The 12,974-nt window shown below is 36.2% G+C and overlaps 1 protein-coding gene across 4 annotated transcripts in view; it reads right to left on the minus strand.

The window, feature by feature from the left end:
* Positions 1-2,396: 2,396 nt before the first annotated feature.
* CDKL2 (cyclin dependent kinase like 2) overlaps positions 2,397-12,974 on the minus strand; it is a 30,935-nt gene continuing 20,357 nt past the window's right edge. The window contains exons 11-15 of one of the 4 annotated variants that reach the window (XM_006103501.3): positions 10,528-10,651; positions 10,081-10,187; positions 6,486-6,617; positions 3,042-3,130; positions 2,397-2,888 (exon numbers count right to left, since the gene is read on the minus strand). In XM_006103501.3, coding sequence (XP_006103563.1) covers positions 3,065-3,130; positions 6,486-6,617; positions 10,081-10,187; positions 10,528-10,651 — 429 coding nt within the window. In that variant the 3' untranslated portion in view covers positions 2,397-2,888; positions 3,042-3,064. Of the gene's footprint in view, positions 3,131-4,738; positions 4,799-6,485; positions 6,618-10,080; positions 10,188-10,527; positions 10,652-12,974 lie in introns of those variants that run through there. The other 3 variants (XM_023744821.1, XM_006103502.3, XM_023744822.1) reach the window with 3 other exon arrangements.

Below are 12,974 nucleotides of genomic sequence, written 5' to 3' on the forward strand. Positions count from 1 at the left end.
TTCTATCTCTTTCACCTTATCCTTTCCTCTCTGAAATCAATAAGAATATTTTTTAAAGAAACAGATAAACTGTAGGTTCATTGCGTTTTCAAATTAGTTCATGTCTAAAGCTATCAAAAGAAAAAATAAAACCATTTAAAAAGCAATGCGAGAACATAATTTTTCACTCACATAGTGTTAGGGGCCCATTTCTAATGTAAAAACACAATACAAAGCAATAGAGAAAAATCCACTTGGTCCAATACACTAGGACTAGCCTTAAAGCTTTAGGAGCAGTGACCCTGGAATTTTGGATCCTCTGTCAGTGGCTCGGTTACATTGAGGAGGGCTCAGAAAATAAGTCAGTCACATTTTTCAATCTAATCTGATTTACAGTTGCTTATAGATCCAGCCTTATATTTTAGTGCAATTAAGATAAAGAAACCAATAATGAGAGAGTCACACAAGGCAACACATCTTCTATGCTTCCATTTCAATAGGAAGTTAGCTAATCTAACCCAGCAAGGGATTCTCAATCAGGAGAATCGGGTTCTAAGCCTGGGTCTGTCACCACCTTTACCAGGTAGTCTTTACAAGACATGTTACTTTATGACCAGATGGCTTGTATCACTGGCTGTACAAGAAAATTAACTTGTCATCCCTATATCCTAACTTTCCCAAAAAGAATTAACTGATAATTTCCAACATATTTGTTAAATACCATACAGTGTCCTATACATTGTTTATAGTTTATTAATTAAATAATGCAAATAAAAACTATGGAGCTCAATAACATATAATATTTATTAATTGTAAAATATACATACACACAGCAAGCCCATTTTCCCACTAGTACATATACATATTTCCTATTAGTATGTGACTTAATCATATCCTTTGTAAGGAAAGAAAAAGTAACCTTAAATTGAAAAAAAAAAAGAAGGATTATTTTAGTTCAGGGTCTATAGCCCCAGTTTGCAAAATCTTTTTCAAGTAGTTCTTCCAAGATTCTAACCAGATATGAGCTTCAAGTCTCAACTTGGACTTATAGTAAATAGTTTTTAGTTCTTTAGTTCTAAAGTGCACAAAATGTTTTAATCGATAAAAGATACCAAGAGCAAATATAGAATGAAAAAGGTCTAATCCTAGACCTTCAGACATTGAGGTGATATTTTCACACCAATCTTTAAATAAAATTAACATTGAAATAAACTAGACAGCTACTTGGCTTTTAAGTAGTGTCTGCTTTTTATGCTGTGGTGGCTGTTAACAACATAATTCAAAGTAAAAATAATAATATTTTAATTTGAGGCCTATTAATGCCTATACACTAACTTTGTTCAGCATGTTAGCCATACCTCGTCTAGTCAAACACCTGGTCAGAGATTAGAGATAGAGCTTCAAAATCAAGATCAAAGTTTAATTGAGCCACCTACATAGACTTTTACATTGCAGCCCCTTATTTTGCCTCCTGAATATCCTACTCTTTTGAGGCTCAAGTAACTATGATTAGAATTTTAATATTAAGCTCCACAGGGTAGGTAATAGAGAAAAGTGCTAGTAAAATTCCTGGGCTAAGTTCTAGTCAATGTCTTTTGGAAAAAACTAAGGCAAAAAACCCCACACAAATTCTGGTCCCCTTAACAATCATTCTCTAAAACAGTAAATGCAGAGCATGACTAGAAACCCTGACTAGAAACCCAGAAACGAAAAACCGAGAGCCAAATTGGTTTAACTCTCCCACCTAAACGTTGAGGACCAGTGCATTAGGAAACATGTGTGTCCTGTGGGTTAACAATTTTGCACCTCGGTTAAAAGCTTTTGGGAAGGCCTAGGTGTTTGAGGAAATAAGAAGACAGGAATATCTCTGGGATTTTAGAAAGATACTCTATTTAATATCACCTTCAAACTATCAGCAGATAGGAGTAAAGTCCAGAACAAAGTTCATCCCCTGCCCAAAGCCTCTTCGGCTGGGAGTTCAGCAGGATTCAGCCCACAGAAGAGTGACCATAGTCAATTGGTAACCCTGCTTCCCATTTCCTGGTTTTGTAGATACACCTCTTTTGTCAATGAGAAGTATTCAACTCCAAGGTAGACCTACAGAATTCTCCTTTCCCACTCTTGTCCCAATCACATTCCTGGTCACAGGAACGTCGGCCCCCGAATCATACAGAGCAAAGAACTATCCAAATCGTTAGAAATAAAAAGGTTTCTCTGCGAAACTTGCATTTAGGGTGGTTCTTAGAAGATCAGCAGAGAGGCAGATTCCCATGATACACTGATCAAATATCAACTATACTCACAGGAACCAAAGAAATACATCTATCCATAAAGAGCAGTCACATATCTTGTTAAAGCCTAGAAACAAGCAAGATTCTTAAATGTGTTTTTGTAGTTAGGTTAGGGTAAAGGAAACATTTTTTTTTTTACTGATCCTAGTTTTTTCATTTTCTTCAACTGATCCTAGTTTTTAGCTCCCACATTCACAAACACATTCCTAAATAAATGTACACATCAATGCAGTAACACACAAAGTTCGATGCATAAGTAACATAAACTTTTATAATCTTTCCCCCCTTTTTTACTTACTGTTAATCTTGGGTACCTTTAAATACACAACCTACTAATAGTAAATATACACTCATGTAACGAGAACCATATCACTATTCTTTCATTGGATTATCTTGAAATAGCATCAGTGGACTTCAAAGATGATGGGTGACAGTTGGGGAGGACACTTGCCCAATCTTCTTTTGAAACACCTGGAAGTCATTGTCTTTCCTTCTGCAAAACATTTCTCAGAAAATGCAGGCAGTTCAGAAGTAAATGATCAAAACCATGTACATCTCCTCCTGGGATATCAGCACTTTTGTTCCAAGAGGATGTCATCTCAAGCGCTAGAGCAGCATCTAAAAGCACAGGGGGAATACATGCCACCAAATATTTTACATAAAATCTTTCTAGAGGTCTATCCCACTTGTTTTCTCACATTGTATTTAAAAATATACAAAATATTTCCCAGAAAAGGCTACAGAGCTTTAAATATGGGAAAGCAGACCTACCCCGTTCAGAACCAAACTGACATTCAGTGCTGGTGTTCCATCCAAGGTAAGTCAGCCTCCGAGTCCTCTGTCAGGGGAGATCCTGGTACCTGTAAATTCATAATCCAGCATTACAGATTCCCAGTCATTGTAAGTTCCACTTCCTGAAAACCCCAATTTTTGTTGTTCAATAGCCAGATGTTTAAAATTAGCTATTCATAGCTCAAATTACTTGCACCGAAGATGAAGTAAGAGGATGTTATTTTTTTGACCTCTTTGTTGATACATATATTAAAGTATACTTTGGATGTGCCAGGGCAGTGAAAACCCACTACAAACCCCCTCTCCTACTTATTATAAAACAAACAATCAGAACGAACAAAGAAACATTTGGGGAAAATACAAAAAAAAAACAACAACAACAAAAAACACTATGGATTAAGGAGAGGAGTCAAAATTTGAAGATGTGGCCTTTCATGTGGGGGTAGGTTTCCAATTTTGTTTTTTCCTCCTGTGGCTTTGCCTAGTCCCAGAGTAGTAAGGAAGTGCCGTAGGCTCAAAGTTTGGAAGAAACCCCATCTTTATAGAGAAACCAGGAAAAGGAATCCCTGCACGCCAAAAAGGATGGGGGTAATTCTGAAGGGACGAGAACTAGAAAAAGGGATCCTCTGATTCTGTATATAAGCCTCAGAAGTCTCAGTCCAACTCCTGAAATATGCACATGGGAGAGCTTTAGACCAGCACAGCAAAGGCTCAGAGAACTACACTGAGATTTGAATCACTTGCACAAGTCTCCTGAACTACACAAGTTCAGGTCAGGTGCAAACCAGGATCAGAAAGACTTAGAGAACTGATATTTGAACCACCCCTCACAGAAGCTAAGGCAGAATTTACAATGTGAACCACACTTGGGTGACTTCCTGCTAAAACAAAAAATTCAACATTTTCCAGAGTATTGTAATAGAACCCTGAGGCTACACAACATAATATCCACTATGTCCTAGATATAATCCAAAAATACTGGGCAAAAAAAAAAATCCTGGAAAGTGTGATCAAGTCAATCAACAAATATCAATCCTGAGGTGGTCCAGATGTTGGAATATATATATAGTGTGTGTGTGTATGTGTGTGTGCATAGTTATTTTTAAGTAGCCATTATAACTATGGTATATGAAATGAAAGAAAACATAATGAAATGAAGGAACAGGAATTCTTAGTAGAAGAGTAGAACTCTAAAACAGAACTAAGTAGATATTTAGAATTAAAAAACAGTACTGAAATTTTTAAACTTCACTGGATGGGCTTAATAGCAGAATGCAAATGACAAAGTAGAGTGTTAAAAAACTTTACGACAGATCAATAGAAATGAACCAGTCCTAAGAATAAAGAGAGAAAAGATTGATGAGCATGAACAGATTCTCAGGAACCTGTGAGAAAATACCAAAAGGTCTAAAATATATGTCACTGGAATCTCAGAAGGAGAAAAGAGATTATGGCGGGAAAATTTTTCTTTGAAAAAATAAGGACTAAAAACTTCCCCAATTAGGTATAAGTTTACAGATTTAAGAAGCTCAGAAAACCCCAAACAGGATACATTAAAAAAAAAAAAACTATGCCTAGACATATTATACTCAACCTAATGAACACAAAAGATTAAATCTTAAAAGCAGCCACAGAAAAATGAAACATTACATACAGGAGAATAATTATTCAAGTACCTGAGAATTTCCCCCAAGAAATCACAGAAATCAGAAAAGAGGAATAACATCCTTATAGTCCTGAGAGAGAAAAAAAAAATTTAAAACAACCTACCAACTCAAATTTTATATCCAACAAAAATATACTTTAGGAACAAAAGCAAAATAAAGTCATTCTCAAATGAAGGAAAACTAAGAGTTTATCACCATCTGACCTACTCTGCAATAATTGCAAGAAGGAAGTTTTTCCAGTGGAAGGAAAATACCATAAAATAAAACTGTAATCTTTAAGAAAAAAGAAAAAATAGAAATGGTAAGTAGCTAGGAAAATATAGAAGACTACTTTTTTCTCATAAAGTGTTTAAAATATTTATGACTGCTTAAAGCAAAATGTATGACAGTGTAGTGGAGTTTTCAATGTATGTAAATAAAATATATATGATTAATTCTAACATAAAGTTCAAGTTGGTGGACCAGCCATAGTGGCTCAGTTGATTGAGTGTCGTCCTGTGCACTGAAAGGTTACTGGTTCAATTACCGGTCAAGGCACTTACCTACCTAGATTGTGGGTTCAGTTCCCGGTTGGAGCGCGCATGGAAGGCAACCAAGTGATGTTTCTCTCTCATATCAATATTTCTCTCTCTCTCCCTTCCTCCCTCCAAGTACGTCCTTGGGTAAGAATAAATAAATAAAATTCTTTCAAAAAAAGTTCAGGTTGGTGGGAAGGGAAATATATTTGCAAGGTTTTTACATTTATAAGTGGCTTAATATTTGCTATAAGTAGACTGTGAAAAATTATATATATGTATGTGTGTGTATATATATACACAGTATTTACACATACAAACACATATATGTACATATATATGTATGTGTGTGTGTGTGTGTGTGTGTGTGCACAAGTTTTACATATATATATACTGTAACCCCTAGACCAATGGCTAAAAAAAATAATACAAAGAGATGTCCCCCAAAAGTCAACACTAACAATACTCAAATATGAAAGAAGACTGGAAAAGGAAAACAGAGGAACAAATAAGAAACAAATAATAAAAAAATAAAACAGAGCTAGACCCAAACATATGAATAATCACATTAAATGTTAATGGCCTAAATATTCAGTGCTAGTCACAATTCTAAAGATATCCCCCTAAGATGCCTATCCCTGGTTAGTCAATCAAACTAATTTAGTTTCTGTGTGAAGGGACTTTGCACATGAAATCGATGTTACTAATCAGCTGACCCTAGGGTAGAGAGATTATCCTGGTGGGCCCAATGTAATCACATCATCCTTAAAAGCAGAAGAGTCACGCCCTGACCGGTTTGTCTCAGTGGATAGAGCGTCGGCCTGCGGACTGAAGGGTCCCAGGTTTGATTCTGGTCGAGGGCATGTACCTCGGTTGCGGGCACATCCCCAGTGGGGAGTGTGCAGGAGGCAGCTGATCGATGTTTCTCTCCCATCGATGTTTCTAACTCTCTATCCCTCTCCCTTCCTCGCTGTAAAAAATCAATAAAATATATTTTTTAAAAAAGCAGAAGAGTCAGAGATATGAGGCAGAAGAGGAGGTAAGAGAGATTCAAAGAATAATAATAATTTAAAAATCCAGCTAATGTTGCTGTCTTTGAAGATGGTGGAACTAAGCCATGGTTCCCGGGAATGTGGGTAGACTCTAGACGAGAACTATCCCCGGGGATCAGCCAGCAAAAAAACAGGGACAACAAGGAGACTTAGGTCCCACACGACATGGAACTGAATTCCGCCAACAACCTGAACGAGCCTGGAAACGGATTCTCCCCTAGAGCCTCCAGAAAGAAATGCAGCCCTGCTGACATCTTGATGTTGGCCTGTGAGACTCTGAAGGAGAGAAGCAGCTTGGCCCGGGCTCCTGGCCCATGGAAACTGTGGAATAATAAATGGATATTGTTTTAAGTTGGAGTAATTTTTATCGGCAATAGAAAACTAACACACATTCCAATGAAAAGAATTGGGATTGACAGAATGGATACAAAGGAAAGATCCTACTTATATGCTCTTGGCAAAAGGAACACTTTATAAAAACCCGGTAGGTTGAAAGTAAATGAAAAGACAAAAGATATACCATGGAAACATAAGTATAAGTAGGCTGGAGTGACTATTTTGATCTCAGACAAAATAGACTTCAAGGCCCAGAGTACTATGAGAGTTAAAGAGAGACATCTCATAATAATAAAAGGGACATATATCAGGAAGACAATACAATTTAAGTGTGCATGTAACTAAAAAGAGATTAAAATACATGAAGCAAAAATAAACAGATATAAGAGAATAAATAGACAATTCCACAATCACCATAAAAGATTTTGAGAGCACTCTTTCAGTAACTGATAGAAGTGAACAACAAAAAAATCATAAGGACATAGGAGATCTGAACAACACTATCAACCACCTTAGTTTAATTCCACATTTATAGAACATTATATCCAACAACTAAGAAATACACATATTTTCAAGGGAACAAGTTTAATTTACCAATATAGACCATATGCTGGGCTATAAAACACATCTCAATGACTCTAAAAGGATCAAATTCATACAAAGTATATTCTCTAACCACATGGAATTAAATTAGAAATTGATAATAACAAAATATCTAGGGGAACCCCAAATATCTAACCATTAAACAAACATTTCTAAGTAATTCATGGGTTAAAAAAGAAATTACGTGGAAATAAAAAAATGTTTGGACTGAATGATAATGTAACTACAACACATCAAAATCTGTGGGATAAAGCTAAAACCATGCTTACAGGAAAAAAACAAAACATGTAGTTGTGTGTATAAGTACATAACATGTGTAAGTGTGTGTGTGGGCGGGGGGGGATTATGCAACACTTTACTTACAAAAATCCATCTTACAGATTTTTCCAAAAAGTACAAATAGACTTTTATAAAGGTGAAAATTTTGTGTTATGTACAGAAATGAAACATAGTTCAATGTAGTCTTAATAATAAAGTAAGTGCAGGGCAAGTCACAGCGCCTACCAGAAAGTCTTTTGCTTTCAGTCTTCTGGTGTTTCTCTTTCCTTCAGATTTCTATACATAAGCTCATGTTATTTTGTTGTTAATTTGTGATTTTTGTTACACCTACTTTCCCCTTTATTGTAGTTTAAATACAACTGGAAATTAAGCAAGTAAATTGAGACTAAAAATGCAGAACCAATTTAAATGTATAAAACAATTAGTTCAGCCTGGCCGGCATAGCTGAGTGGATGAGCATCAACCCCTGAACCAAGAGGTAAACAGTGCAATTTCTAGTAAAGGCACATGCCCTGGTTGAAGGCTCCAAACCAAATAGGGGGCGTGCAGGAAGCAGCCAATAGGTGTTTCTCTCTCCCATCAATGTTTTTATCTCTCTACCCCTCTCCCTTCCTCTCTCTCTAAAATCAGTAAAAACATATTTAAAAAAAAAGATTAGTTCAAAACAAAAATAAAGACCTTTTCTTACATTGGCTGAAACTAGATTTGGTTATGTCAACCCTGAAAAGTGCTTTTGAACCATAGTGCACTCTCAGAGAGCAAATAAAAAATTCTGCACCTTTAAAATGCACATTAAATTTAACTTTAGAAGTATAAAAGGAATTTATTGAGACTCTATAGTTACCAGATATTAAATCTGTGACAGTGATTCATCTTCATACAACAGGAATTTTAGTTTTAATAATGTTGCTATAGAAATTGTCAGCAAGAGATAAGGCAAAGCAACAGCAATCAATAAACTTTTTTCTCAGTATCACTGGGTAACTGCCTCTGTAATTTATCCTCAACAATATTATTCCCCTTGTTTAGAGAGCTCTACAAAATTATTTAAGGAGTAACATAGTTAAGGAGAAAAGAGTATTCACATCGACAAAGAAGCAACATACAGTTTCTCTATTAAATTAAATGGAAATGCTTAAACAATGAGGCTGGAGAATTTCATTCTAAAACAAAAGTTTCCAAGCATCAAGTAAAGGTGAGAAATCTGAAAAAGTAAAAGTGAAGTACAATGATACATATCCAAAGTTTGTAGCGAGTTATGGTTGGCTCAGGGGCTTTAAAAATTTGACGGTTTTCTCAATGTGAAAATGAGCGATATGACTGATATGTTTTCATATAAAAGTAGCAGAAACATAAATAGTCTTAAGAGCTAAGAGAAATTATAAAAAAAGATGACTGTAGTAATAACAAATCTTTAACATGGATAAAGTGGATCATCTTGGGGAAAAGTGTCAGACAATACATTTTAAAAGAATAAAAACAGTTTCAGAGTTTTACACTTTGAAAGATAGATTATAATTTTGGTGCTAATGCAGTGAAATACTATAAGCTACAACAAAACCTGTAGTTATATAAAGCCATAACTAGGCTACACACATACACACACACACACACACACACACACACACACACACATTTAATCATAAAACATTGATTACTGTAAGCTGCGAAATGTTAATATAAACATACTAGAGGCCTGGTGCATGAAATTGGGGCGGGGGGCGGGCCTGTGCTCTCTCACAATCTGACACCCCTCGGGGGTTGTTGGGCTTAAACCAGCAGTCAAACATCCCTCTCACAATCTGGGACACTGCATGCACCAGTGACCATACTTTTCATACAGGTGAAAGGCATCTTGTTGCTGTATGGGCAGCTACATTTCATTTTTTTCCCCTGATTATAAAAAGTAGTACATAACATGATCCTTCTGAGGCAGTGGTACCATTTTCCCCATCTTATGGGTGGAAAAACTGAAGCAGAGAGAAGTTAAGTAATTGGCTTTGTCACACAGTTATAAGTGTCAGAATCAGGGCTGACCACAAAATGTGCAAGCCAGAGTCCATGCATGTCATTGCTGTATCATCCTGTTTTTTCAGTGTTAGAGTAGCCTTGCCAGGTTTTAATTTTTAAATCTAAGAGACTGTTCCCAATATATAGGGCAGAGTCCCTAGGCCTGGCCAGCGATCAGGGCCATCTGTGGGGCAACTGGAAAGCAGGGTGATGGGGGTGGGGAGGCGCCCGCTGGCACCCTCCGGCCGGCCCCGCCCCCCGATCACCACTGCCGGCCACTTCCCTCTGCAGTGGGAGGGGGGGGGGGGCGGCAGTGTGCATCATAGCCACTGGTGTTCTGCTGTTCTGTTGATTTGCATATTAGGGTTTTATTATATAGGATATGTCATAGAGGTACTAAGTTCAATGAACCAATATATACAATTTAACAAGCAAAATTGTATAGATCTCACCAATAAACCTTCCCAATCCTTAAGAGCAAACTCTCCCTAAGAAACTTGAACAGGAAATATGAGAGAAACCGGAGCTCCACACAACCTACAGAGTATTTCTGTACCTGATGCAGTGTAACACTGGAGGCATGCAAGTCAATAGCGGCCAGAGAAGGAATTTGAGATTCTGAAAGGTTTTTGTTCTCTTTCCTCATTAGCCTGGAATTTCGAGCTGCACAAAAATAACCATAAAGCACAGTGAAAAAAATAGACATTTTTGTTAGTTTTTCACATTCTGTATCTGTCCCTTTGTATGTATTACTTATTGCACATAAGTCTGAACATATTTTCATATATAAAAATGTAAAATTACTATGAGTTTTTTATATTCTGTTCATTTAACATACATGTATGGGTTTTTGATATTCTGTTCATTTAACATACATGTATGAGTTTTTTATATTCTGTTCATTTAACATACATGTATGCGTTTTGGATATTCTGTTCACCTAACATACGTTTTAAACAATGCACACAAAAGGGCTGACAAGGTAAAAGCATTGCAAACATACCTATGCCTTCCAGGGCTCTCAGTTCAGGGAGATGATTGTAGTTTAATTCAGGCAAATGCACATCTGTCTTTGCGTATTCTCTTCTTTTCTTATTTGCCTGAAGGAGGCTCTTTTCACTAGTGATCTAATATCATCAGAATGATTAACACAAATGAATTAGCTTCCAGGTAAACTGGGCTTGCCCCTTGTCTAACTACTATAGTCATAGCCTAACATGTATGGATTTGAAGATCTGGAATAATACAATATTTGAAAAACATAAGTAACACACACAAAACACTTTCACCTAGTTATTTCAAACCTCTTCCTCAGTAAATGTGTTAAAACTGCTAACAAGTGGATTACTGGTTGATATGAGTTTCTCCTTCTCCCTCTCTCAGCCTTCAGGTAAGTCCGGGCAAGCAGTAAAAGGTTAGCAGAGGGGCATCAGGCCAGCAAAGTCAGGCCTTAGGACACTTGCTGAGCTTTTCAGCATATAGTTGCTTAATTCTGAGCAGTTTATCTGGCCATGTATATCACATGTCCTAGGTTGTTTTTTGCTTTCCCAACATAATCTCGGTGCTCGTTTTAAAAACATTTGTCCTTGTCCTGCTCCTCGGAGTTAGCATATGATACTATCTCCTAGTTACACAGTTTATTAAGTAAAGAATTACAACTTCAATTATTTTCCAAATCTTAGTATTATTACTTCATAGTTGATAAAGTCTGAGAAAATAATAAAATGAAGAATAGTAGGAGCACTTCAACTCTGTACCTTTATGGATTTGACATTTTTCCGTTTCATTTGAGAATGACAGAAAGTCTGTATTCTTTTTTACATTTTCAGAACAGGTAATAAATATATAGAGTGTGTGATTTTCTTTAAAAAAAACAACACCTATATATAATGAAATCATATATGTGTTTTACATACGTTTGTATGTATAATGAAATATATACACAAACACATATAATGACAGTGTCAAGCTGTCATTGAGGTTCCTTGATGTCTCAAATTTAATATTCTCTGAATTATGCCACTCTGCCTCCCACAAATTCTTCACAAGTCCTGGAGTGAGAGTTTGAGTTTCTTTCTTTTGGATGTTTCTGTTTGTTCTTTTAATAGAATAAGCGCTAAGGCTCTTGGCTCAAGTCAGCTACAAAATAAAATAATTAGTTCAAAAAAATTAACCACAAATGCAAAAATAAATAAATAAATAAATTCAAACTACCCGATTTACATATTCAAACTGTGGCAAGTAAAATACATGAGATGGTTATAATAATATATTTATTATTGATCTTCAACCTAGAATTGAAGAAAGTTTAGGCTTAGCTCTGCTTCCATTAATTTTCCAGTGGATCTTCCCCCAACTAATCTTTACCTCCTTTTTTAATTGCCTGTTCCAAAGAAGGATAAACAGAAATAAGATCTAAAATTACTAGCCAGTGATGGTTATGCAATGCCTGAAAGAAGGCTGATATCAATTCCAGAAAAATGGTATTGAGCCAGCTATTTGGAAAAGCCTAGCTGAACAAAAGAATCTTCAAAGCAGACTGGGAATGTAAAACACAAAATATCCACAGAGAAATCAAAAGGTAAACTATGTCAAAAGGAAAGCACGATAGGTACAGATATTGTAGTCTAAGCAAAACTTAAAAACAAACAAATATAATGTCTAAATCATGAGTGATGAACAAGAAAGGCTATAATTTTCAGCACTGCGGGTAATGAAAGGAGAAGGAAAATTTGTGAGAAAAATACTTTTTGGGGAATATGTCCATACCTCCCTTTCCCTGGCAGAATTCATTTGCATTTCTTAAGCAGTTTCAATTTGCTAGACACTGTTCTAGGTGTGAGTGAGAGCAGTGAGGAAACAAAGCACAAATCCCTGCCTTGGAAGCTTACATCTTAGGGTGACAGACAATATATAAATAAAAGAATGTAGAAGATATCAAATATATATGCTGCAAAAAAAATTAAGCAAGGTGAGAGGATAGAAAGTAATGGGAGGCAAAATGAGTTATCATATTAGGGAAGACCTCATAATAAGGTTTCATTTAAGCCAAGGAAGAGAAAAGGCAAGTTTTTTGGATTATCTGGAGAATGTTCCAAAGTAGAGGAAGAAGCAAGTGCAAAAGCCTAAATGTTGGAGCATGTCTGACCATGTTGCAGGAATAACAAGGAAATCAATGTGGTTGGAATAGATGGATCAAGAATGAGAGTAGCTGTGAATGGGACAGAGGGGTGGGGACTTAAAGACTCTGCAAGGACTCGGGTCTTTACTCAGAAATGCAAAGCCAAGGGAGGGTTTTGAGTATAAGAGTGATGATGATTTGACTTTAAAAAGAAGCTCTCTTTGAGCATTAAAATGTTCCTCTGAAGCTTCAGAAGACATATGAACCTTGTACATGCTTCTATTACAATCTATGCTTTAACTTGCTGGTCCTCTACTAAACCAAGGGTT

Source organism: Myotis lucifugus, unplaced genomic scaffold (genome assembly GCF_000147115.1).
Source record: "Myotis lucifugus unplaced genomic scaffold, Myoluc2.0 scaffold_487, whole genome shotgun sequence".
NCBI classification, from domain to species: domain Eukaryota; kingdom Metazoa; phylum Chordata; class Mammalia; order Chiroptera; family Vespertilionidae; genus Myotis; species Myotis lucifugus.